At 48.8% G+C, this 27,742-nt stretch overlaps 1 protein-coding gene across 2 annotated transcripts; it reads left to right on the forward strand.

The window, feature by feature from the left end:
* Positions 1–1,345: 1,345 nt before the first annotated feature.
* pus3 (pseudouridylate synthase 3) lies at positions 1,346–26,817 on the forward strand. Of its 2 annotated transcripts, none has more exons than XM_039739835.1 (7): positions 1,346–1,437; positions 4,225–4,744; positions 4,922–5,190; positions 5,614–5,797; positions 7,772–7,881; positions 12,227–12,402; positions 26,040–26,817. In XM_039739835.1, exons 2-7 carry the CDS (start codon positions 4,226–4,228, stop codon positions 26,237–26,239), a joined length of 1,458 nt encoding a protein of 485 aa, XP_039595769.1. In that variant the 5' UTR covers positions 1,346–1,437; position 4,225; the 3' UTR covers positions 26,240–26,817. The 2 variants fall into 2 exon arrangements, with proteins under 2 accessions (XP_039595769.1, XP_039595770.1); XM_039739836.1 differs by lacking the exon at positions 1,346–1,437 and adding an exon at positions 1,465–1,588.
* Positions 26,818–27,742: the final 925 nt, after the last annotated feature.

Below are 27,742 nucleotides of genomic sequence, written 5' to 3' on the forward strand. Positions count from 1 at the left end.
CCGAAGGAGCAGCAGCAGCCCCGTTGCACAGCTGAATTCTGCCCCCCCGTCGTGACATCTGCGCTGTGTCCCTGGCTGCTCTCCACTGCCCAGCTTGGGGTACGATGGGGAGGATTTGGGGCTCGGGTTCTCACCAGGGCTGCATGCGTTTAAGATCGGCGGTAATTAGTGATTTGAGCCTACGGAGGGGATGGCGTGCATGGCGGGGAGTCCATGTGGGTTTTGCCCTCCAGTGGACTCGGGAAGTATTGAGATTCCTTCACTTGATTGTGTCACGGATGTCACTGAAATGGACACATCTGCCATTGTCACCCCCACTCTAGACGCACAAAGTTATTTAAAATCTCCGGGTCACCAGAGCCTTCCCTGCCTGCTCTAACGTGGACTCGACTGGAGTGACCACGAGTGGCCCACCGAATGGACACGTGTCCCTGTGCTCAAGTCATTTTGTAAAGCTACGAGTGGCAGGGAGGTGACAAAGAAGCCACTGGTCACTCTAACGGAGCTCCAGAAGTCCCCTTATGGCAGATGGCACTCCCGAGTCAAACGCGTCTCAAAGACTCCGAGGGCTGAGAAAAGACCCCCTTCACTCTGATGAGACAAGCACAACATCTGGAGAAGACCCCGCACTGCCTGGCACCTGCCTAGTGCCATCCTTATAGTGAAGCGAGGTGGTGGCAGCGTCACACAGGGGGACTGGTCAGAATGAAGTCAAGGATGAATGCGGTCAAATCCAGAGAGGTCCTTCAACACAACCTGCGCCAGGGGCACAGCACCTCGTCTCTCCAGCGCCATCTTGGTCGGTGGCCTGGTTTGAGATGGAGATGGCACTTCACAGACCTTCCCGTTCAGTCTAATGGAGCTTGACAGGATCTGCCAGGAACAATGGGATCAGCTGCCCAAATGCAGAGACTTAGCGAGAAGACCATTAAAGGGGCTTCTACAGAGTACTGAATGAAGGGGGCGAGTACACGCAGGAATGACAGGTCTGAATTATTCACAGACTTCTCTGAAAACACGTTTGCTGCACTTTGTCATGCCATGCTATTGAAGGGGGGACCGACGGGCACAATGGCATCTACAACATGGTGAAGTGAGGGGTTCTGAACTCTTTCTGGGTTCTCCGTATGAGAGTGGACTGCTGCTCCGGCCAGGATCTCTTCTGCCATTTTCACCCGTGGTCCCTAACAGAGATGTCGTCATTGTGCCTCCTGACTGACCATTCTCAGCTAGCGTGACCTGTGGGGGTGTGTGTGCGCGCGCACCCCGGTTACGGTGGGTTTCTTTGTTGTTCAGGACGTCTTAAGCACACGGGAGGCCAAACGGAGTTCGACTCGCCTTCTTTCGAGAGGCATTCATTTCCCAGAATTCCGCGCATCCGTGACGTCAAAAGGCGACGGAAGCAGCGCGCCGCGTTTCACTTGAGTTCCCGGGGAGGTAAGTTGGCGGTAGCGGGTTGGGGCTTTGAAAGGTTCTTCGCGGTCCCGAACGGACGGACCCCGACAGAGTGGATGTGATCGTTCGCTCCCGATTTATAAAGGCAGTCTAGGAAACTCTGCTTTGTAGGCTTCCAGCTTGCCTTTGGACAGTAAGTGGCCGGCCGGCGCTTTCATACATTTGGTGGCACATCTGCAGCTGCCCGGCCATTCCCTCTCGTGGTCACCCGCGAGCTCACAGCTGTATGCTTCATGTGGGCTGCAAGGTGGCGTGACGAGCACAGACTGTACGTGATAATGGCACCCCGAAAGTGCAAGTAAGGTCGCCGAAGACGACCCGATGACTCGCATCAGCCGCGAACGTGAAGCCCGTGCGCCCGCCTCGAGCCCCTGCGTGCGCATGCGTTAAACTCCGTTTCCTGGGTCTCGGTTCATGTCACCGCATCACTTCAGCCAATGCCCGAGACGTCACGGGGGGGTTTCTGTTATGCCGCACCTGGACGACGGTTACCGGCTGTGGACAGTTTGGCCATTTAGGAAATCCAAATGGCGTTCACACCCGTGGGACAGTCGTAGTGAATCGGCCGCCCGAGAGAATCCCTTTTAAAGCTAATGAATGGGCAGCTTTTACCTGCACGTGACCTTCGAATCCACGCAAACACGTTCAGTACAGACAGATGTGCCCGACATGTCGCCTGTTTGTGGCTCCTGAGGGCAGCGCCGGATTAAGACCCTTAGATGCCCTAAGCACGAAGTCATTTTGGCGCCCCCTTACACGAGTTATTCTAAATATTAAAACAAGCAAACTAGAAAGTAACATTTGACTTGATTAGCGAAAATTCGAAATTAAACAAAACATACTTCTAGTAAGAAGGAAAATTATATTTATTTTTGTATGCTTCATTTTATTTTTATCTTAATAATTTTCTCCTACTTTTTTCCTTGCAAACTCTTTGATTAGATATTTTGTGAAAATTTTGGCAATAAATCTTTATTAGTAAAAAAAGTTATAAACAAGTTTATCCAATAGTAATCAGCTGTACGATTTTGACTTCTACATAATGTAAATGAATTTAAAAATATCCAAGAACAGAATTAAATGGACTCCCCAGAATATTTTCTCCTCAAACTGGGACGTTTTTTGTTTTTACTTAAAGCAGAAAATAACGCTTTCTACGCACTAGAAGTTTATCTTAAGTTCAATAACAGATAATTCATGAAACACAACAATTACGTGATGATAGTTTTTAATCGACTATTAACTATTATTTAAAAATCTAAAAACCTATTGTTTTGAATTGAATTATTTTCACAATATTTTGACATAACATGGCGTTTAAGGGAATTCCCCATCGCAGGTGGCACCAGCATGCAGAACGCACTGTGCAAGGTGCCATCTACGAACAGACGGCATAGGGAGGTACAGGGAGGCATTCTTCATGGCTATAAATTTAATTCATTTAATAATTTATGTGAGAAATTCGGCCCTGAAAACCTTTTGTGGTGCCCCCTTTACCCCTTGATGCCCTAAGCATGTGCTTACTTTGCTTATAGGGTTAATCCAGCACTGCCGCCAGGGGCTTTCCTTTGCTTTGGCCCACTGCCCTGCAGTCGGTTTCTTCCAAGCTTCTTTGAGTTTATCGTATGAACGGCTGATAGGCGGACGTGTTCGACAGTCATTGTCCCTCAGACTGGGGACAGTAAGGAAATGCCAACCGCAGACAAACGTCCAGCCGGCCATTTTCAAACCCACATATGCAAAAGAGGGTCCTGGTGAAGCTGGAGCCCATCTCGGCAAGCACTCTGTGTGTAATGCAGTGCAGTAAATACTCGCCCAGCAATCCGATGGTGGGTAGTAAAGGTGGCAGCTGAGTGGATTAAACTGCCTCTGGATCTGTGCTGGTGGTGGGCAAAGCGGGCCGCGCAGGATAGCCATCTGTAATTCTGTGTGCCTTTCTAAGCAGGTGTGCGTTCTGTCTGTCTGTCCTGGACAGAAGGGGGCAGCATGCCAGTGATATTCTGTGCCACCTTCACCCCCCCCATTACATGCCACGTGTGGTCCTGAGCTGGGCGGGTGACTCCCCGAGATGTCATTTTTAATTTTCTAAGCCTGACTTTTGTAGGATGGGAACACTAACATGGAAAAGCAGGAACTAGATTGGGATGGGCTGCTAATCTGTCAGTGGGCACAGCCACCCAAAGGGCAGGCCATTGTTGCCAGTCAGCTCTTGTCACTGCCAGAAGGCTGCCTGCCCACCCAGGGGTCCCAGAGGTGTGATTATTACATTTTATGAAATGACAGGACTGTCATCAGTGGCCTTGGTCCTTTTGCCCTCCTCTGTCGCCAGTCTGACTCCTCTTTATTGTGGCCGCTGGCTTTGCCAATGTCCGTCCTGTTGAGTCGTTGGCGGACGCTCCTTCGTCGTGTTCCCTTTTTCTGGAAGGCTGGGTGTGAATCTCGGTGCAGTTCTCAAATGTCTGGGTCTCCCGCACTTCCCAAAGGGGTGCCTGTTAGGTGAATGCCAGTCTGCTCCATGCTGCTGGTAGGACTTCTGGCCCCTGTGACACCAAACTCCATTTACTAGATGAAGAGATGGGCGCAGTCCTCTACAAATAAGCGAGGAGGACTTGGGGGGGCATCGTCCGCGGCAGCCCGTGGCCCAGTTGGCTTTGCGGCCTGCTCCGCTTGTTGGAGTTCATGTGCCCGGGATGAAGCGGATTGCGGTATAAAGTTACAAGCGCGCTCTAGCAACACCTTTCTCTGACGAGCTCCCATTTGCATTTCCAGAATGTCCACGGAGGCCTTGATGCAGAGAGTGAGAGAGCTGGAGGCAGAAGTGGGCAGATTACGGGCCATGATGAGGGCAGAGCGGAAGAGAGCCAGAGAGGCGGGGCATAAAGAAGAGGAAGCCATGGAGAAGAAAAGTAAGAGAGGGGAGGAGCCGGGGGACTCGCCACTGCTGAAGACCCCTGAAGACCACTCAGAGCATCGTGAAGGAACGGTGAAGGAGGAAGGCCATCGAGGAGCGCAGGACACGGAGGAGATGAGAGATGGCAAGTGTAAGAAGAGCACTAAAAAGGTCCCCCGGGAGTTTGATTTTGAGGCTCACCCTCGACGCCACGTGGCACTGCGACTGGCATACTGGGGCTGGAATTACCAGGGCTTTGCTTGCCAGGAAAACACCGAGAATACTGTGGAGGCAAAACTGTTTGAAGCCCTTGTGAAGACCCGGCTGATCAAAGAGCGCCAGAGCTCCAACTACCACCGCTGCGGGCGGACGGACAAGGGCGTCAGTGCCTTCTCACAGGTGGGTGCCCGCGTCGCCTCTATGAAATGTCCTTGAATGTTAGTGGGGGCCCGGGACGGCTGGCGATGTCCGAGCATTACAAAGAGGGAGAGGCGGGGCATCTGAACGGAGACGCATTACTGCACGTGTGCCCACTGGTCTGGTGGCACTTTTGTCACGTCTTTTTTTGTTGGACAGGTGATTTCCATCGACCTGCGTTCCACTCAGTCTTCTGGTGTAGGAGTAATGCCACCCAACAAGGAGAGCAGCACAAGTGGCAAGAGTGTACCAGAGATGCCTTATGCCAAGATGTTGAACCGGGTGCTTCCTGAAGATATCCGGGTTCTGGGCTGGGCACCGGTGCCAGCAGATTTCAGTGCCCGATTCGACTGTCAGTCGCGGACCTACAGATACTACTTTCCAAGAGGCAACCTGGACGTAGAGCTGATGGCAGCGGCAGCTAAACGGTAACATTTATTTTGTGACAGATTGTCTTAAATGTCTTCTGCGTGGCATGCGTGAGGCGCCATGTTGTCTTTGAAGGCCTGCTCATTCTGTATGTCTGTACCGTTGTCACCATTCAGGGAGAGCAGTAAAGACCCCTCACTTTCACCCATGAGGTGGTTTTGACCCCCTTGCTAAGTGGCTTTCTTAGGGTTAGGCGGGCACAGCTGTCTGAGCGGGTAGACTCGCCGGAGTGCGCGCCCCAAGAGTCGCTGTGACCTGTGCGTCTTCTCCCTGTGCTGCCCGAGTCTGATGAGCTTTCGGTCCACCCCCGAAACATGTGCCCCAATATGAGCGAGTGTGAGGGCTGGCATCCCATCGGTGTCTGGCACTGCCCTCCCTAAGATGAGCTCTGATTGGCTGTTTCTTTTGTGTCGTTAATGCAGCTTTGAAGGTACGCGGGACTTCAGAAATGTTTGCAAAATGGATGTGGGCAACGGAGTGCTGAAGTTTGAGAGGACCATCCTGTGTGCGGAGATCAGGCCCATTGGGCAGCCCCCTGGTCACGGAGGACCACCCTATGAGCTCTTTGTGTTTGAGGTCACTGGGCTGGCATTCCTCTATCACCAGGTAACGCTGCTTGCATTTCTGTCTGCATCGATGGATGCCATGACGTTTACTTTTCTGTTCTCTCTTCTGTTCTTCTTGTAACACTGCGCCTGAACGACTTGAACCCGTGAGCGGATTAAGTGAAAAGAGCGCTGGACGAGAGCAGGCCACTCAACCCCACAAAGCTCGCCAGTCCTGCCCACTTCATTCTTCTAAAATGACATCAAGTCGAGTTCTGAAAGTCCCTCGGGTCCTCCTGTCCACCACACTGCTTGGTCTCTTGTTATTCCGAGTGTCCGGCGTTCTTTGTGTGAAATTCACCCTTCACAAGTTTCCAGCTGTGTCCCCGTGTTCTTGATGGCCTTATTTTAAAGTCCTCGTCTCGATCCGCTGCACTCGTCCTCTTCATCGCTTTAAACACTTCAGTCAGGTCTCCTCTTCATCACTTCAAACACTTCAGTCAGGTCTCCTCTTCATCACTTCAGTCAGGTCTCCTCTTCATCACTGTGAAGGCTCAACTCTTTTCATCTTTCCTCCTAACTCGTCCCCTGTAGCCCCCCGTAATCAGCCTCGTTGCTCTTCTCTGGACCTTCTCTTGTGCTGCTGTGTCTTTATGGAGACCCCAACTGCATGTGACAATGTGGGTTCTGGCTCCACACTCCCATTGCTGTTCAGAAGCACTTGAACCCAACACTGTCGATAATGTTACCGAGAGAGCTGGTCAGTGTAGGCAATAACTGAGCAAGGGGATGGTACGACGTGCAAAAGTGCTTTTATTAAAATGAATTCAAAACCGAGTGTTCAATAAATAGTGCAGTAATTCAAAGTTCTTCATTAAATAAATAAATAAATAATCCATAAAAGGAAAACTTGGAGGTTAAAATCAATAAGAAAAACCAATCCTTTAAAACGTTCAGGAAGCAGTCTTTAAAAACAAATGACAAACCCGGTGCCTTCGTTTAAAACTAGCGTCTCTCCTGCTTCACCCCTCAGGGCCCTGCAACAATGGAGACGCTCGCTCTCTGCAGCTGACCTTCTTTACATCGGCTACTGCTGTCAGTTGTCTCACCGATCCTCCGGACAGCCACTTGGGAATCCCTTAACGGCCAAGGCTCTCACGTTAGGGACACCGCGTCCCAAGTCCCGACTCCCGCTACCTCCTGTGGAGAGTCCTGCGCCTTCCCGGTCACTCCTGCCCTATGAAGCAAACTTCTGCGGGGCGGCCACAACCACTTCTCCCAGGTGTTGGCCAAACACCCAGGCTGCCTTCCTGCTGCACCGAATTGCCCGCGCCCTGCCACCAACCTCCGTTCTCTTCCTTTCTCGTTCTTTTCCTGAACTTCCCCCTTAACCGATTCGCACTTCTTTTTTATAATACGAGGGGCCATAGCAGCTGTAACAAATTTGACACGGGAATAATCACGCCTGTGCACTCGGTGAGAAACGCCCACACCGCAGATCACCCGCGCATGCCACAGCCACTACGCCCCCTCACGAAGCCGCCTCGAGTGCGGCGATTATTTATTAAAAGAAATGGCCTTTGCTCAGCGAGCTGTGCACCCGCTGTACCACACTGCCCCCCCAGGACTCCAGATGAGTCCCCACCAGTGTGTGAGTGTCCCCTCCTGTGACTTGTACTCCACACGTCAAGGCGCTATATAACCTGACATTCTGTGACCCTTCTTAATGGCTTCTGTCTGCCAGTCGACAGCTCAGAGTCCTTCTCACAAGGTGGGCTCTCGATGTTCAGACCCCCATTGTGTATTCAAATCTCACATTTTTACTTTCTATGTGTAATTCTTTACATTTCCTGACATTACATTTCAAATCTGTCCAATCCTGTCTGCTGTCCAAGTCCCTCTGTGATGATCTAACAGATTCCCAATGATCTGCTAATCCACCTATCTTGGTATCCTCTGCCAGCTTCACCAGCTTGGTCCTTCACATCAGGAGTGTCCGCTCCTCTGAAGTTTTGTGTTGAATGCTCCCCTGCAGGTTCGCTGTATGATGGCCATCTTGCTCCTAATTGGTCAAAAATTAGAAGATGTGGAAATCATTGATCAGCTGCTGGATGTGGACAGTAACCCCAGGAAGCCCCAGTACAGGTAACTCGGGTAAATGACGTTAAAGCTGAGCATACACCACTGGCGCTGCGGGCACTCGTAGAACCCACAAGTAAATGAACAGCGGGTTTGGTGGTAATACATAAAGACCAGAGGAATCACACTTGGAAAGCAGAGCGGGCACATAACAGCTTGTGAACACGAGGGCTTCATGTAATCTTCTTGAGCGTTCGTGAAGAAAGGTACGCAGGCTTGAGGGATGATCTCGGCCCCCAGGGCACCTAAGTGACGTGATGTATGTGACAAGATCAGGTGCCACCTATGACGCGTCTATTGAAGGGTGAAAACGGCGGGCGTTAGCTTTACAGTGGCGTGGAAGGCGTAGCGACCCCCCCCAGTATGACTTCTCAAGTCCTCACACGTACGCTTACAGCCTGCCCACTACAGTGGCACTGCCCACTAGTCCTGCTCTTTGACTCTGCCCGAGGTCTGTGAGGCGGCCTAATGGTACTTGTGAAGTGACCGCACGACACAAGCGGTGACATTTCAAAGCAGGGCCTCTTTGTACCAAAACGGCCTAACAAAGACTGTGCCGTGGTCATCCACGCTGACCGCTCGTGCCCCCCAGTTTACCACACGGCCTCCTGTCGTTGTGACCATTAAGATGAGGGCTTCTGCTCGCCCCACAGGACCAAGAAATGCCTCACCCTGCTGTCTATATGGAAGACTGGGGGGCTTTGTTCGCCATCACCCCGCCACTTGGCATCTCTGCCACTCATGTTGTGAAGAGGGGGGCTGAACGCACCCCAAGGAGACCCCCTCTTCAATGGTGGCAGACACAATGGGAAACACAGAACAGTGGGCTTCTTCACCTCCTCTTTGCTCGATCAGCTGCTGACTTGTTGCTGCTGCCACCGTGTGACCTTCATCTCTCGTGCCGTGTGGCATGTCGGACCTTTTGAAGCCCGCACCGCAGCTGTCCTGCCCTTTGTCCCTCTTCTCCCCCTGACCTGTCATGTCACCTGCGGTATGCCCATATATTCTATCTGTTTTTGTTAATATCGCCTTGAATTTTGATTATGTGTTTGGGATTCCATTGTGACGTCTAAGTGGCTGTGAGTGAATATCGTTTCATTCTCTCTACACGACCGCACTCACACACGTGAGAAAGGATGGAGCTGTGTGTGTGTGTGTGTGTAAATGTTTTAGATGTTGGCGGGGTAACTCTACTAATAAAAGGCAAAGCCCTCACTGACTGACTGACTGACTGACTCACTGACTGACTGACCGACTGACTCACCGACTGACTGACCGACTCACTGACCGACCGACCGGCTGACTCACTGACCGACCGACCGGCTGACTCACCGACTGACTGACCGACTCACTCACTCGTCACTAATTCTCCAACTTCCCGTGTAGGTAGAAGGCTGACATTTGGCAGCTCATTCCTTACAGCTTACTTATAAGAGTTAGGCAGGTTTCATTTTGAAATTCTACACGTAAGGTCATAACTGAGTCCTACTTGCGTACATACATACGGCCATAGCCTGCAGCTCGGTCGCCGTGTGAGGCGGAGTTACGTCCCTCATCGTCACGCCTCCCACGTAGTCGTGTGCCTGCCCATATAAGGCTGTCCGTCAGCGGCAATCCAATAGACACGCTGCCACTAAATATTCACGGGTTAAGGACTGTGCTTATGCAGACGAAGACGAGATGGTCAGGGTGGTGTTTGGCACAAACTCGGCGAAACTGCGAGAGAAACTTTGAAGTGGCGAGTCTGAGCTGCCATTAAATAAAGCCGTGGACATCGCGAGATCACACGAGACAGCACAGGCACAGCTGAGAACCTTCACTGCATGTGCTGCGAGCGGCTCACGTGAACTGACTGTGAACGAGTACGCAGACAACAAGCGAGAACTCCACAGAGCGCTGAACAAAACACGCAACACAACTGAGGAGGCAGCAAAGAATACGAAGCGAGTGACGCATACACGCAGATTCAGAAGTGCAGCGACTGTGGAAACAAAGCACACGGTGGAGAAAGTGAATGTCAGCTAAAGAAAAACCAAACCTGTGCGTGGAGTGTGTGACGTCTCAGATAAAGAGGAAGACGAGCTGTTTGTTGATGCAGGAAGAGAGGAAGAACCCTCTGGATCTGAACAAGCCTTTGAGGACAGCAATAGGAGAGCACGGTGTGAAGCTTAAGTTGAAATTACGTTCATAGACGCGCTGCCGCTAAATATTCGCAGGCAAATCCACAAGTTAATACCGGGAGTGCCTGTTAAACATCTTAGATTCACGAGCAGCGGACACTTCGATGAATGAAACCTCTTATCTTCACAACGGTTGACAAACACGGAATGTAAGTTGAACACAACACGTCCTCCAAATACGAACCTGACTGACAGAAATCATGAGAATCCGATCCTTGATGACAGTGACACTCAGAACGGTGACATTGACGATCAGGTGACGTTATTTTTAAAGTGTTTTCTTCTTCGTGACTTCATTAACACACGCTGAGAAGTGCGAGGATTTTGCTAGTAGATGTGTATATATATCTATCTATACCCCGATCTACGTACTGTGAGATAAACGCTCCACACGCCGTGGCACATCATTAGAGGCTTCGCCGCCGACGCTGAGGTTCGATTCCTGAGAGGGAGTGCAGTGAGTTTGTACGCCTGATGAGCCCAGAATTAGGATGAAACACGTGTCGCGTACTCTCTGCATTATTTGACAGTAAAACTATTTCATCCGTATATATATATGTGTGTATATGTTAGATATGTATGTGTATATTATATATGTATGTGTGTGTGTGTGTATATGACAGTGACACTCGTAACGATGACAGAACAGTGACATTGACGATCAGGTGACGTTATTTTTTAAAATGTTTCCTTTTCTTTTTCGTGACTTCTTTAACACACGACTTTTCCGCTGCGAAGTGCGCGTATTTTGCTAGTCTCTACATAAAGTCTCGTCTCGCGGGATTTCACTTTCACCAAACAGCAAATCTTTCATTTCTGGCCTCTTCATGGTGAAGAAACACGACTGCTGGCCACACGAGTGAGACGATCTGCGAGGCTCTACTTGAACTTTAAAGCCTTACAACATCTCTTTGTATCTCATACTTCTGCCATATCAGCCCTGTCCAGATATTCGGTCTCTTTTCGCTGTTCCGTTATTTCACCGTGTAATCATTTCCGTGTGTTTGCGCTAACGCCTTCTTTACTATCACCATTATCTCTAACCTGCTGTCCGTGTTTACCGCACCAACGTTTCGGAATTCTTTACGACATACGGCTTTGTCTTTTATTTCTGGTTACATCGGGTCTCTCTTCGACGCGCTGCTCTTTCTTCTTCACGTAGCCGTTCACGTGTCATCTTGAGCCTATAAAAGTTTTAAGAGCTGGCCGCACAGGAAGTACTAAAATCTCAAAAATCCAATGGTGAAGATGGCGTGAGCACAAACACACAGAAATGATTACACGGTGAAATAACGGAACAGCGAAAGAGATTGCATGGTGTGTGAGGAGGTCTGGGGGACGAGAGACGAGGCAGCGAGACAAAGAGGCTTTTAAAGGCCCGAAGCGCCGCACGAGATGAACGTCACGCGGCAACAAGACGGCAGCTGATCGAGCAGAGCGGAGGTAAAGAAGCCCACTGTTCTGCATTTCCATTGTGTCCGCCACAGCTGAAGAGGGGGTCTCCTTGGGGTGCGTTCAGCCCCCCTCTTCACAACGGCGAGCAGACACCAGAAAACTGGGCATAGATGGATGGGGGTCAGGAAAATAAGGGTAGCCGAAAAGTGGGAAAGGGCCGCGGGAATAAGGGAGTCTGGGAAAGCAGCGACTGAGCTTGTTTTTGAGCGAGGTTGAGAAGATAAGTGGTTGGTTATACGTGCTGCGACGTGAGGCTTGTTCAGGGCTCCGCTTCTCTGTTTCATTGTTTGTTGCAGTAACGCCAGTCGCTCTGTTTGCCTATCGGAGTCCTAGTGCCACCTTTCAACATGACAATCTCGTGCCGTGGCATCTACCACATGCAGGAAGGCTCTCTGCGATCACGCTGACAAAGATGGCATCTGCCTGCTCGTCTACCACACACTGCAGCTCTCCATGACGGAGTGGTGGCCTTCTCTGTCCCGGAGACACAATAGGACTTGTCTTAGTGACGTAGCCACGTGCGGCCCGGTGAAACACTCCATGCCAGGAGAGGATGTCGTCTTTGGAAATGAAAAGCATCAAGAGAAACGGGCCTTTTGATGACGTCTGATCCGATCAGAGTTGGTCTTTGAATTCTTGCTCTGTTGTGAGATTTGCTTTTATTTTTGCTAACGTTGTCTTTCTTTCTTTCTTTCTTTCTTTCTTTGCCTCCTCAGCATGGCTGTGGACTTCCCCCTGGTCCTTTACCGCTGCTCATTTGCAGGGCTCTCTTGGCAGGACGAGGACTCTGAGCTCTCCCAGTCCGTCCTCTCCAGATTCCAGCAGCAGTGGGTAGAGCTGGCTGTCAAGGCTGAGATCGTTCGAGACGTCATCCGCGGGTCACCATCTGCAGGTTTGCTGTCATATTAAACTCCTTTATATCCCCAATGCCTTCAGCCGGAGAGATTAAAGGAGCTTCTGTAGGATAAGACGAGGAGGCTCGGAGTAAAGCGATTAGCTGCGCTGAATGAATGTGAGCGTCTCGAGTGCCCGTTTGGCATCAAAGGTGACGAGTGACTGACGTTTCTTATCTGTGTCTGAAGTTACAGTTGTGCTGCTGAACCTAACGGACAGTCGCGCGCACGCGTGTGTGTGTGTGTGTGTGTGTGTGTGTGTGTGTGTTTGGTGCCAGGTACACACACACACACTGGACAGGTGACACCAGAGCACTCTTCATGTCCTAGTCAGTCACCCCTTCAACCAGAAGGTCATCTCGTGTCTGGACTCGGTGTGTCATCCCACTCTCTATACAGCACTGGGGGCACCAAGGCTTGTGTATGCCATGAGATTTGAGCGGGTGACCCCGCCAGTCATCTGTGCCCCGTCTGTAAGGGGCTGGCTTCACATTCCTTCTTGGTGTTAAATACACCGTGACCTGCGGTTCAAGTAAGATCACCACCTCATTTGACTGTCATAAGTGGCGTCTCAAGGAGCAGATGGCATCAGAAATTTGGACTCCGATGCCTTCTTGGAGGTGGGTTGGTGCTGCGCCGCAGAGCAGTCAGGAGCTCCTTGATTAATGTCCCAGACTCTGATATGGGGGGCCAAGCTGCAGATGTCACCGACGCTGCTAAAACCCGACAGGTGACGTCTTAACAAGTTTTTGAGAACACGGTGTTGTTGATTTGGGAAAAAAGCAACGCCTGCCGTTTAAATCACGCGGTCACAGCTTTTTCAATCACGTGATCGTAATCGGGTGTTTTCATTGGTAGGCAGCGGTCTTTCCTCATTGGTCAGTGGAGTTGCTGGGTTTTTGTCTTGCAGTACATGCATTTGGAGACCACAATGAGGACATATCTGGCCATCACCAGTACCTCAGGACAGCAGGAAGGTCCGAGTAACTCCAAAAACTAAAACGGTTTTCTATTGGACGTGAGAGCTGGCGTGTGTGCTTCAATTACCATAAACTAAAAACTGTCAATTAGAGAGGGGCACAGCCGTCCATGTGGAGACTGGCAGGTAGGCACATGTGCTTGGCATCGGTGCGCCTGTCCTCGCCGGTGTAAAAACTCTCTCCATTATAAAATAAAATCTCGGAAGGAGACGAGATGCGATTGTACCAGAGAGACTTTCATGTCCCGCGAGACGAGTCTTTGTGCCCAGCGATGTAACCACGCCTGGGGTCAGAAGCCCCACGAGACGAGATCTGGAAAAGACCTGCGTGGTTACGTCGGGCACATTTCGTGTAGAGAGAAAGAAACGCAATTCACCCGCGGGCAGCTATACGTTGTGTTGTCACGATGAAAGTCCAAACACGGAAACGACATTCAGTGCGATTATTGACGAGAAGGTAAAAGCGAACAGAGCTTGAGTGTATGGACTGAGGTGACGTGACGGAAGGTGAAGATCACACAGCATGGCATGGCATGGCATGGCAGCTGATCGAGCAAAGAGGAAGTTCAAAAATAAAAAGTGTGTGCGTTTCCTATTGTGCCCCCGTTTATGAGGGGGTCTCCTTGGGGTGCGTTCAGCCCCCCTTTTCACGACACCAGCGAGCGGGGGGGGCCGAGCCCCCCAGTAAACACATAAATAAATACAAAGAGATGAAGCGCAGGCCGAGCGAGTCGGGAGTGCTCACATGAATCGAATCAAATCAAATCTTTATCGATATTGTACAACGGAATGTTTAGGTGCAATTTTCCAGTGCAAGCCAAACCAAAGCACAATAACTCAAGTTAACACTAAAATAAAAAGGTCCCACAATCGTCCATAACAGCAGCCCACTGCTTTCCACCCATACAGACGTCCTACTGCACTGGTCGCCATCGTGGCGTATTGTGTTGTGAACGTGACGCTGCGCTCGGTCAGACTGGCCACTTGGCAGCGTTCAGCGTGGCGATGGCTGAAGGACGGTTGGCTTAGTCTTTATGGATCTGAAACGTTCAAACAATGCATGTCCTGGCTGTGATGGCTCCTGAAGGATTTTCTTGACGTTCCTGAGACAACAGGCACTAGGATGGCCGACTACCCGCTACCGTACACCAGGATGATGTTCTCTGTTGGGCCTGCTTCACTACCTCAGCACTGTGTGTTCCCCTGGTCAAGTCCTCCCTGAAGTCTGAGACCCTCACAGTCCACACAGTCCCTGTTGATGATGATGATGAGTGGCTGGATGTTCTCTGCCTTCTTCCTGAAGTCCATGATGAGCTCCTTGGTCTTGGATGTATTTAGGAGTGTATTTGTCAGACGTTCCACCTCACCCCCCACTACCGTGGCATCGTCCGCGAACTTAACAATGGTGTTACTGTGGTGGGTGTAGAGCAGGGGGCTCGGCACACAGCCCTGTGGGGAGCCAGTGCTGAGGCTGATGGGTGTGGAGAACCCTCTGTCTGACAGCTTGGTCACCAGTCTGTGGGGTAAGATGGCATTAAAGGCAGAGCTGAAGTCCATGAAGAGCCGCCGTGCGTAGCTCCCCTGCTGCTCCAGATGGGACAGAGCAGCATGGAGAAGGAGTGGCCACGGCGTCCTCTGTAGGCCAGTCCAGAACGGGGTGCAAGCAGACGTCTGCGTGCTTGAGGTTGGTCCATGGAGGGACGGCGGGCGGGCGAGTGTGATGATGGGGTGAGTGCTGCTGTGTTGTCTTCGCGTAGTCCAACATTTTAAGGGTAGGACCGTTGAATTTGTGTGCCACTGGCGGGAGGACTTGGACTCTGGACGTGAACGCTTTTATTGGAGTCGAGGAGTGACCTCCCGGCACTGACGCTGGCGTTTATTTATTAATTAATTTATTTATATGACCTGCACTGCGCGCTTTGCGTGTGTCTCATCTGAGCGTCGGACCCTACTGGGCGCCCTTTTTTAAGGAGTTTTCCCCCCCAGTTCTTGGTGTCTTCTCGCGTGGCTCTTGTTCATCAAGTGGGTCTTCCTTCACTTCAGTTCACTTCACTGCCACGTGCGCTCGACTGCAGTTCAATGTCATTTCAGATTGTGTGGCTGCCCTTGGCAGTGCCAGTGCAGGTTCTTTTTAAATGCGAACACACCTTCGTGTGCCACAGCGACCACATTATCGTCTTTTTGGAGCCGCAGAGGCGGCAGCACGTTAACACGTCACTGTGGTGTAGACAGCAGGGACTAAATGGTGGCTCTTTACACTTGGCGCGGCGTGTGGCACAATGGGAATGTTGCACCGGAATAATGGCCGTGGAAAACGTCGTTCAGTCCCATTCGATGAAAAAGCAGCCGTCAGCCCTCTTGCCTATTTGGTGAGGTCACTAGATGAGCATTACAAGTGACAGACAGTGACGTACAGTGGTGTGAAAAACTATTTGCCCCCTTCCTGATTTCTTCTTCTTTTGCATGTTTGTCACACAAAATGTTTCTGATCATCAAACACATTTAACTATTAGTCAAATATAACACAAGTAAACACAAAATGCAGTTTTTAAATGATGGTTTTATTATTTAGGGAGAAAAAATCCAAACCTACATGGCCCTGTGTGAAAAACTAATTGCCCCTGAACCTAATAACTGGTTGGGCCACCCTTAGCAGCAATAACTGCAATCAAGCGTTTGCGATAACTTGCAATGAGTCTTTTACAGCGCTCTGGAGGAATTTTGGCCCACTCATCTTTGCAGAATTGTTGTAATTCAGCTTTATTTGAGGGTTTTCTAGCATGAACGCCTTTTTAAGGTCATGCCATAGCATCTCAATTGGATTCAGGTCAGGACTTTGACTAGGCCACTCCAAAGTCTTCATTTTGTTTTCAGCCATTCAGAGGTGGATTTGCTGGTGTGTTTTGGGTCATTGTCCTGTTGCAGCACCCAAGATCGCTTCAGCTTGAGTTGACAAACAGATGGCCGGACATTCTCCTTCAGGATTTTTTGGTAGACAGTAGAATTCATGGTTCCATCTATCACAGCAAGCCTTCCAGGTCCTGAAGCAGCAAAACAACCCCAGACCATCACACTACCACCACCATATTTTACTGTTGGTATGATGTTCTTTTTCTGAAATGCTGTGTTCCTTTTACGCCAGATGTAACGGGACATTTGCCTTCCAAAAGTTCAACTTTTGTCTCATCAGTCCACAAGGTATTTTCCCAAAAGTCTTGGCAATCATTGAGATGTTTCTTAGCAAAATTGAGACGAGCCCTAATGTTCTTTTGCTTAACAGTGGTTTGCGTCTTGGAAATCTGCCATGCAGGCCGTTTTGCCCAGTCTCTTTCTTATGGTGGAGTCGTGAACACTGACCTTAATTGAGGCAAGTGAGGCCTGCAGTTCTTTAGACGTTGTCCTGGGGTCTTTTGTGACCTCTCGGATGAGTCGTCTCTGCGCTCTTGGGGTAATTTTGGTCGGCCGGCCACTCCTGGGAAGGTTCACCACTGTTCCATGTTTTTGCCATTTGTGGATAATGGCTCTCACTGTGGTTCGCTGGAGTCCCAAAGCTTTAGAAATGGCTTTATAACCTTTACCAGACTGATAGATCTCAATTACTTCTGTTCTCATTTGTTCCTGAATTTCTTTGGATCTTGGCATGATGTCTAGCTTTTGAGGTGCTTTTGGTCTACTTCTCTGTGTCAGGCAGCTCCTATTGAAGTGATTTCTTGATTGAAACAGGTGTGGCAGTAATCAGGAAATTGAACTCAGGTGTGATACACCACAGTTAGGTGATTTTTGAACAAGGGGCAATTACTTTTTCACACAGGGCCATGTAGGTTTGGATTTTTTCTCCTAAATAATAAAACCATCATTTAAAAACTGCATTTTGTGTTTACTTGTGTTATATTTGACTAATGGGTAAATGTGTTTGATGATCAGAAACATTTTGTGTGACAAACATGCAAAAGAAGAAGAAATCAGGAAGGGGGCAAATAGTTTTTCACACCACTGTACGTGTGTGTGTGCCATCAGACCGAGTACAAGACAAAGGGACGTTTACCACACAATGGAAGATTATTTGGGTGTGTGCGGCGATTGTATGTATAAAAATCCCACAAGGTCAGCTTCCCATTCCTGTCTGAGCACTGAGGGGCTTGGCTGCCTGTGAAACGCGACGGAATCTCCTCGGTGTGTCCGCTTGATATGCCATCTGACAGGCTGGAGCAGCGGAGTTAGCACTGCAGGTTTCACGGAGCTCTTTACGGGACGAGCGCTGCACACACACTTTCTTCTGCTCGCTCTCATCACGGGTCCCGTCTGAATGTCCGAGCACAGCAAGCCCTCCACCTACGGAACTTTATTTGGCCAACGAAAACCACCGTCTGTTATCAAACTGTGCCAAGCACTCGCCACTCGGTGCTGCAAGGCACATTTGACTGGCAGGGTGGCATTTCTCTATCCGCTCCTACAAGCGTTAAACGTCGCACAGACCTTTTCCTAATGGGGGGAAAAAAACAAAAGGAAGCATCAAGTTTAGACGCTAGCGGCGGGCTGGCAAAGGCTCCTGAGCGGCTGTGTGCTAACCTGGTAAACCACAGGCGACATGCCAGACGTAGTAGAAGAAGCCACTGAGACAGCCACAAGTCCCCAAACGCACGCCACTCACAGTCCTCTCCTGTCCTCTGCTCCCCCCCGCCTCGAGTGAGGTGGCCTCCTTTATGCCACACCCAGATGTGCCCCACGTGCTTTCTGATCAACCTGTGTGGCGGAAGTGCTGCGTGCCAAGGCACTGGAGCTGTCCAGGCACCCCCTGTTGGTGACTACGGGCGCCAGGAGGGTTGAGCCACCAATGTAACCCGGTGGCGCTGCCGTTTCGTGTCCTGCTGCTGACATGTCCTCTCCTCATAAGGACCCCGGCCGTCTGTCACGATGTGTTAGAGGTGACGGATTTAGAAAATACTCGAGTGACAAAGCAGAACATCCGCACTTTTACATTCAGTTGGAGCCAAATAAACAGAAAACGCCAGCGTGTGCCTGCTGAGGCGTGAATGGGGCTCTTTGAATCCTGCAAATTACTGCAGTAAGAACCACAGAAGGCTGAGGCTGATGCCAGCCACCCTGGGATCCTCCTGGCATTTTACTCTTTACTGCAAACGTGACGCTCTTCACATCAGTCGGCCTTCTGGGGAGCGTCTGGGCATTGTGACTGGCACTTGACATCTCTGATTTACGTCACAAAGCCGTTAGCGTGCAAACATTAAACAAAATGGGAAATAACGGCAGCGGCTCTGGTGCCAACTGCTCTGTCACCTTTATAAAGAGTCCCTGCAGCTGGGCACATTGGAGTTGCACACAGAGTGCACTTAACAAGGCGCTATATTGACGGTGGGAACAGTCCGCTGGTTAGCTTCATGACATTGACGCCCTGCTGCCATGCCCTGCACTCCACGTGACTGGCACCGGTGACAAGTCCAGCAGCACAGACCACCACAAGGATGGCTCAGTCCTTTGAGAGCCTTCATGCAGGGAGCAGGGCAGAAAAACTTTGGAGAAAGTTAAACACTGAAATAAATAAATGTATCGTGAAACGTGGCGGTAGTTGATAAGAAAGCAATATGTACGTTTCAATTAAATGCGTCACAAAGTGGGTTCATTTATTTTTTGCTTATCTTTTATATATTGATTTCTTCATTTATTTATTTCAGTGACACCACCCACCCCGAGAATGAAATATGCCAAGAACACTCGGCTGCCATTCTCACCCATCCAAGTCAAGGCGGGGGGTGCGGATCTAATGAGTGCCAGCTTTTTAGTGCTGAACTAAAATAGAGAGAAGAAGCAAGTTAGAGAATGTGTGCCCGCCGTCGAGGGCGCTTTGCCACGTCTGTCTCCTGCAGGCTCGGCCTACTCGTGGTAAACTCTTTATTGTCAAGGGTCACATTAGCAGTTGTTTTATCACAGACGCAGTGCGATCTATAGACACATACACTATGGGGGCGTCCAAACGGAAACGGGAACTTATGGCGTACACTATATATATATATTTTTAATTGAATACGATGAAATGGCCGCCATACTATAGTACTGTGGAGTCTCCTGCCACTGTAATCCACTTGTTCCAGCGCTCCGAGAGCTTCTAAACTCCCAAGAACAGAAGGCGTTTGACTGCATGTCGGCCCGTTCTCGCTCAGCCTCAGTGACCTCCTCAGTCCCCTTGAATGTCTTCCCTCCTAAAAATTCCATAAGTGGACCAAAGACATGACAGTCCCCTCTGAATGACTTGCTCCGCTCGTACACTCCAGACTGACGGAGAGAGACGAGTCTCGGATACATCGGACTCCTTTGTTTGTCAAAAATGAAATAATCATCGGCCGTGCAATATTACTGTGTACCTCCTGCTCCGACATGTTGACTACAACTGACAGGACAAGTTCAGAGAGGCACCTGTGTGTCCAATGAGTCGTATCTGCCTGGCACTCTTTAGAGGAACGGAGCCCGAAAGTCCTGCCCCTCGTGTGTGTGTGTACTAGGGGGCTTACCTAACCCTGCTCACTTTGCTCGGCAGCCCCCCAGCCTGCGCTACACACCTGCCACTCGTGTTTTAGCTGAACACGGAGACCCCCTCATAAACGCTGGGTGATACAATGGCTAAGGCAGAGTTTTTGTTTTTTTTTTTTACCTCCTCTTTGCTCGGTCAGCTGCTGCCGTGCTGTGTGATCTTCATCTTGAATGGCACTTTTGAACACTTCAGAGCCTGTACAGCTGCTGTCCTACTCTTCTATTTCTGGGCCTGGGCGTGTGCTCAAGTCTCTTAGCACCACAAAGTCTCCTCTCGTGGGATGTGAGTTCTTGATTTTATTTAGTTTATAATTTAAAAACTGAATAAGAATCTGAAAATCTAACAACATCTCATTGAAATTCGATCAGTCCTGAAAAGAATGATACCAAACATATATACAGTAGAACCTCGGTTCACGACTGTAATTTGTTTCAAAACTCTGGTCGGAACCCGATTTTGGTTGTGAACCGAAGTAATTTCCACCATAGGATTGTATGTAAATACAACTAATCCGCTGCAGACCTACAAACTGTATGTAAATATATACGTTTTTAACACAAATATAGTTAATGATACCATAGAATGCACAGCGTAATAGGAAACTAAATGTAAAGACATTGAATAACACTGAGAAAACTAACAGTGCAAGAGTTCACGCTATAGTGCTACGAACCGCTCGCTAAAAACACTTTTTGTTTAATGAGTTTTAAGGACGGGGAAAAAAATGAACATTTGGAAAATCTGTAATTTAATAAACCACCAAGAAAAGTAACATTACAACAATACACGCTAAGGGCCGAGAGCTGGAAACGGAACTGAAAACACAAACGAGTCTTTACTACCTTATGAGTCCAGCCGTCTGTCTCTCTTTCGTGTGTGCGTCTGTCTCTATCGCGAGCCTGGAGCGCGTGTGTGTGTCTGTCTGTCTGTCGCTCGCTCGCTGCACAGGGAGGAGGGAGAGACTGAACACGTACAAACCGAAAGGGAACCTGACTTGTTCGTATGCCAAGTGTGTGGTTGTGAACCGAGGCAAAAGTTTGGTGAACTTTTTGGTCGTGAACCGAGTTGTACGTAAACCGAGACGTTCGTGAACTGAGGTTCCACTGTATGTAGGTTTTAAAACAAGCCCAAGCAGGACATAAAATGGTTGCACTTTTAGATATATGTATATATTATTATATATTTATATATAGGGTGGTCCAGATCTAATTATGCAATTTTCATTATGCTATCATTTATTCAGTTTATTACATAGTAAATCAGCCGAAAAATCCCGGACCATTGAGAAGTACGCAAACTGACGACATGAAGAATCGTCTTCGCGACGACCTGGAATTGTCCATCAATCCATCATCCAACCCGCTATATCCTAACTACAGGGTCACGGGGGTCTGCTTGAGCCAATCCCAGCCAACACAGGGCGCCAGGCAGGAAACAAACCCCGGGCAGGGCGCCAGCCCACCGCAGGGCACACACACACAGGACAATTTGGAATCGCCAATGCACCTCACCTGCATGTCTTTGGACTGTGGGAGGACTCGGGAAGTGAATTCTTGTGAGACACGCACTACTTACGACCAAATAAGAGCCCGGGCAGCCAGCTGCACACTCAGTCGTGTTTTGGCTTTGAGCAGACGCAGATCCAGGGCTCTCGGTGCATATAAAGTGTATGAGGACAATACGTTTTAAATGAAACGTAGATGACTAAGCGAAGAAGAAAGCAGCGCGGAGAAAACCGACTCAAAAGAATAATCGAGGTGCAAATTCAGAAAATAAGGAAAGTAATTATCAGCCCGGAACAAGTGGAACTGGAAAAGGAAAAAAAAAAAGCACATCCAGTCGGGCTCAGAATTAAAAGACAAAGCGTGAAAAACAAAGTAGAACTTCACAAACGTTGGCGCTGTACACATGCAGAGCAGGTTAGGGTTTATGAAAGCACTGGAATTCAAAAGACTCCAAAAAAGAAAGGTAAAGAATATGAAAGTAGCAAAATCAGAAAGTATAAAAAAAAAAAAAAAGAAAAAATCGCAGGAGCACAAACAAACGGAAATTATTACGTGAAAAAGGGAAAATAATCAGCACGGATCAGGTGTCATCGGGGAAAAAAAAAAAGCAGGACAAAGCGAGGTCAGAAATAAAAGACAAAGAGTAGTAAACCAAGTAAAAGAACATAAAGAGGTTAAAAAACACGGGGGCCAAACACATGCAGAGCACGTTAGAGAAAATGAAAGCAGAAAAAAAAAAGTAAAGATGGCATTAGCACAAAGAGAGAGAAATTCTTAGTCGCAGAAATGACGAAAAGGCGAATGGAGATCGAATATATGGACACCGGTGATCTGTCACAAGTATGTCAATATCGTCCGGCTTTGAAGTTTAAGACAAGAGAATTTCAAAGACGGAGTTTACCTCCCACACTTTCAGCGGTTACTTTGACAAACAAAACTACTCACTGCTGCTGCTGCTGACGATCGTGTTGTCCAAACGGAGACGCCCGTCCTGAATGACGGTACAAAGTCGTTGAACACACGGAGCTCATTTAAAAGATTCAGCACGTTGGGACTCCAAAGATTCCAGTAGTGTTTTTACAGAAGTTCTGAAATGAAAGTGAAACAAGTGAAATAGCAACAAAAAATCTTAAAAGTGTGTATGCGGAAAACCAAACACGGGGGGGTTGGCGAGTGAAGCCCCCCTAGTTTATTAAAATCAAATGACATTCCATACATGCAAGTCACGCTTTACAAAACTGGTTTGAAACGAATCGACCCTCACCCATGAGAAACCGAGCCTGGCCAGCAGAGTAGCACTTTAATAATAAAATAAAAGAGAGAGCGGGAACGAGTCGACTTCCTCGGTACTTTAAAGGCTTCTTCTAAAATGTCCTCGATCAGATCCTGCCAGGTTTGTTGTTCAGCTCCAGTTGACATCGTATGTGACGTCAGTGCCCCGCTGCCCTAACACAGTAGAGTCGGGTTCTTCCCGCCGCCAGCAGTGTAGTAAAGGCCATTCCTGTCTGTTTGTCCACTTTAAGCCCCCCTGTGAGCCCACCCACCACACACAGCTGTTAGTGGGACCCCCAGGCTGTCTGAAAGGCTTTTAAAGAGTTTGCTCCAGAATGATGTTAATGTGGTGCCCGTGGCCCAGCGAGGAAGGCTGGAGCTCGATTGCAGCGTTCGCAGGTTGGCTGTAAACACTTTGGACAGTTGTGAGCGAGACAGATGTGCTCTGTCTGTATACGACATGTAAGATCTGCGAGATCTGGAATTTAAAGTTGAATAATTGAATGCTGTGCACGTATGGAGCGCGAGTGAATTCTCTGCATTGCTGCCTGCATCTCGTTTTCTGCGATGTTGAGTGAGGTGATCCTTTTCCATTGTCCTCTGGGATCTTTGAAATATTATTTTACAGTCCCTCTCTTTCAAATTACGGAAATGCTGTCTGAGAAATATTGGAGGTAGATGGGAGGTGAGGGCCACGGGCCACGTTCTCTTCAACAAAGTTTGGAATTTGAAGGAAGTGAAGGAAATGTGTTGCTGGAAAGTTCAATGTGGAGTGTAACGGGTGGTAGGATGTGAGGACGTCCTCTGTGCGCCGATCTCCACGTGATTTAATCCCAGATGTTTTCCAGGCATTAAAAACCGCATACGTTTGATAGGTGGATATCACATAGAGGTGCCACAGAAATAAAAGCTTCTCCGTCTTAAAATACTCCTCCATTGGCTCCATATTCTGAGTGAGCGACGCACAGTTGGCTTCTGAGTGTATCGGCGATAACTTGTAGTTATTGGGGCACAAAGCAAGGAATATGAAGAAGTGCTGCAACTGCTCGTCTATTTGTGTCCACGTCCAGGTTTTTATCGCTTGTATGCCTGCCGCCCAGTAGGAGAACTGAAAGTTGGGGAGAGCCGTGCCACCTTCAGCCTTAGGTCTTTGTAGGGTCGCCCTTTAGATACGTGGAGGTTTTGAATTCCAAATAAATGAGGTTATGTTATATTCTATATACCTACAGTATGTATTGAAATAAAATCATATGATGACAACATTTTATCATATTGGGAGGCTGTGCTCCTAGAACAACCGTTTTACTACATAATAACATTTTAAACTTGTGTGACTGCCTTCCATAATGTCATTTTAGTCCAACGCTATGCTTTAATAAGGTTTTGTAAATGTAGTTTTATAGACGTATCCTGATAAAAATGAAGCTACCAATGTCTTGACATTCACTGACAGGAGACCTAAAGACTCGCAGGATGGACTTTCTGACTTGAAGTTAGGACTCCTGACCAATGAATGGTCTTCAAGTCAGAAAGTCAGTCGGTCCGCACTTGACTGAATTCCAGTCTGGCTTACATGTTTTAGTTCTCGTCTTTAGCCTTTTGTCTGTCTGTTCTAAAATGAACTCCTTTATTAGTAACCTGCAATATCAATTATTTACAGAACTAGCAAAATAGAAGTCGTGTGTTAAAGAAGTTATGAAAAGGAAACATTTTAAAAATAACGTCACCTGATCGTCAATGTCACCGTTCTGTCACCGTTCTGAGTGTCACTGTCATCAAGGATTCTCATGATTTCTGTCAGTCAGGTTCGTATTTGGAGGACGTGTTGTGTTCAACTTACATTCCGTGTTTGTCAACCGTTGTGAAGATAAGAGGTTTCATTCATCGAAGTGTCCGCTGCTCGTGAATCTAAGATGTTTAACAGGCACTCCCGGTATTAACTTGTGGATTTGCCTGCGAATATTTAGCGGCAGCGCGTCTATGAACGTAATTTCAACTTAAGCTTCACACCGTGCTCTCCTATTGCTGTCCTCAAAGGCTTGTTCAGATCCAGAGGGTTCTTCCTCTCTTCCTGCATCAACAAACAGCTCGTCTTCCTCTTTATCTGAGACGTCACACACTCCACGCACAGGTTTGGTTTTTCTTTAGCTGACATTCACTTTCTCCACCGTGTGCTTTGTTTCCACAGTCGCTGCACTTCTGAATCTGCGTGTATGCGTCACTCGCTTCGTATTCTTTTGCTGCCTCCTCAGTTGTGTTGCGTGTTTTGTTCAGCGCTCTGTGGAGTTCTCGCTTGTTGTCTGCGTACTCGTTCACAGTCAGTTCACGTGAGCCGCTCGCAGCACATGCAGTGAAGGTTCTCAGCTGTGCCTGTGCTGTCTCGTGTGATCTCGCGATGTCCACGGCTTTATTTAATGGCAGCTCAGCCCCGCCACTTCAAAGTTTCTCTCGCAGTTTCGCTGAGTTTGTGCCAAACACCACCCTGACCATCTCGTCTTCGTCTGCATAAGCACAGTCCTTAACCCGCGAATATTTAGTGGCAGCGTGTCTATTGGATTGCCGCTGACGGATGGCCTTATATGGGCAGGCGCTCAAGTACGTGGGAGGCGTGACGATGAGGGACGTAACTCCGCCTCACACGGCAACCAAGCTGCAGGCTATGGCCGTATGTATGTACGTAAGTAGGATTCAGTTATGACCGTCACGTGTAGAATTTTGAAATGAAACCTGCCCAACTCTTGTAAGTAAGCTGTAAGGAATGAGCTGCCAAATTTCAGCCTTCTACCTACACGGGAAGTTGGAGAATTAGTGACGAGTGAGTGAGTCAGTCGGTCAGTCAGTCGGTCGGTCGGTCAGTGAGTCAGTCGGTCGGTCGGTCGGTCAGTGAGTCAATCGGTCGGTCAGTGAGTCAGCCGGTCAGCCAGTGAGTCAGTCGGTCGGTCAGTGAGTCAGTCGGTCAGTGAGTCGGTCAGTCAGTCAGTGAGTGAGTCGATCGGTCAGACAGTGAGTCAGTCGGTCAGTGAGTCGGTGAGTCAGCCGGTCAGTGAGTCGGTCAGTGAGTGCGTCAATCAGTCCTTTGCCTTTTATTAGTATAGACTATCGGTGAAGTGACAATGCTGACTTGAACGGGGGGCAGGCACTGAGCCGACCTCTTACACGCAGTGCAGTGCGAGACGCGTCCAGGCCGTGCTGCCGATGTGCCGAGTTGACGTCCGCTCCGTATTTGGCTCGTGTTTCACGTGATTGGATTGGATTGGATTTCCTGAATGGCTTTCTTGTTAGTCTCCTCAGGTTTTATTTTATTAACTAACTGGCTGTCCTACTCTGTTCCTGCAGGTGCCTCTTTCACGCATTGCCCTCTTGTTGAGGGAACCAGAGCTCGTCACTACTGTCCCCTGCTGCAGAGGCCCCTCTGTGAAAGTCTAGAATCCCGAATCGATCACTTTGTAAGAAGAGGGAGGCTTGAGAAAGACGAGGAGTCGGGGGATTTGTGTCCGCAGTACAGACAGAGCAGAAACAAGAACCCAAAAAAGTGAACGGAATAGTGGGATGCGTTTGGGACGCCTTTCTAAGTGAGGGGCTACGACAACCCTGAGAGCCACCTTGTCGGGATCTGAGCGTCTGGGATGGCGTCGGGCCCGGTGACATCGGAGGAAACCTTTCCAGTCATTTTGTATTCGTTTATCACCACCTTGCAGAGCTTGATGCACCATTGGTGACTTTTGATTTCTTTCATTTTCATTGTCTGTGCCTTTCTCCACTCTGAGACACGATGTCTTCAGTTCTCTCTGCCAAAGCCTGCGAATCCTCACCCGTACGGACTGCAGAGGACTCTGTTATTTTGGAGATGGCATCGCTTTTGCTTTTTCTTTTTTTTAAGTATTTTCTTATGCAGAGTTAAAGGCTGATTACGGGAAGCTGAAGATTGTTCCAGTAATCATGCGAGTTGTACACCTTTAAACTGTGGTGTCTGTTTTTAAATTCTGAGCCCAATGCCGCCCTGGAGCTGGCAGTACCAGGACAATTGGCACAGACCCTGCTACTATCTCTTAAATCCCCTCGATTCTTGTAAAGGATAAAAGAGCAACCAGTGAATAAAAATATCAATTGTGTACCCCGTAGATGCAGTTGTTTCCATACTGTGCTTCAACAGAGACGGGCATTTCATGAGTTGGCTGAAGTACCCAGTCGCACGTTTTTAATTGGAATTTCTAGACAGTTTAGGGTTACAAGTTGAGCCCCTGATCAGCCACTCTGTCGCCGCACAAACCCCAAGAGCAGCGGAGACGAGTTGAACTGCCACGGCGCGGGCAGGCCCACCAAGGACCAGCTGAGTGCCAGTAAGGGCTCGCTTATACTTCACGCTCATCATGGCTGCCACGCGTTGCCAGCGGTCATTTGACGCATCCTCGCAAGTGAACACGGGGTGAGGACACTGTGACGTCAGAGTCTCTCGTTACTATCTACATGTGACAGAAAGCCGAGTCTTGCGGAGATCGATGTGCGCTTTGGTGTTTGATCAACAGTTCGATGTGATGAAGCAAAGTGCCGACACACAAATGTATTCGTGGTGCTTTTACATTCAGGCGTCGCATATTTCCCATCGTAATGACACGACACATTTTAAAGGTCTCACATACCGTCTTCTGGGACGCCTTTTTTTTTTTTGCAACATAATATATGGCGCTGTGTTTGAGCCACAGAGAAAAACCGTTAAGGACGCAGTGAAGACGTGTATTGTGTGATTCAAGTGGACATCTTGGCTTTAATCTCAAAATGTCCACCCGAACCTCGTAGTTTTACTGTATCACTAAAGTCGTAAACGTCGTCCCAGTTGTTAATCGCTACGAGCTTCTCAGACTTCCTGACCTGGCGGCAGCGGCCAGCAGCAACAGATCGCCACACAGAACACGTTACGGTTATGATATTCAAACTCTCTGCACATTTGGAATCCTGATGATGAAATGCATTAAAGTATCTATGTGACATTTTACAGCTAAATCGTTCATTTCGTTTAAATACTGTTAATAATTAACACA

The sequence above is a fragment of the Polypterus senegalus genome, chromosome 17 (assembly GCF_016835505.1).
Source record: "Polypterus senegalus isolate Bchr_013 chromosome 17, ASM1683550v1, whole genome shotgun sequence".
Classification (NCBI taxonomy): Eukaryota; Metazoa; Chordata; class Cladistia; order Polypteriformes; family Polypteridae; genus Polypterus; species Polypterus senegalus.

Coding starts and splice junctions, on each gene's coding strand:
- pus3 (XM_039739835.1), top strand. CDS start 4,226: ATGTCCACGGAGGCCTTGATGCAGAGAGTGAGAGAGCTGGAGGCAGAA. Junction 4,745..4,921: donor GCGTCAGTGCCTTCTCACAG/GTGGGTGCCCGC, acceptor TTTGTTGGACAG/GTGATTTCCATCGACCTGCG. Junction 5,798..7,771: donor TGGCATTCCTCTATCACCAG/GTAACGCTGCTT, acceptor GCTCCCCTGCAG/GTTCGCTGTATGATGGCCAT.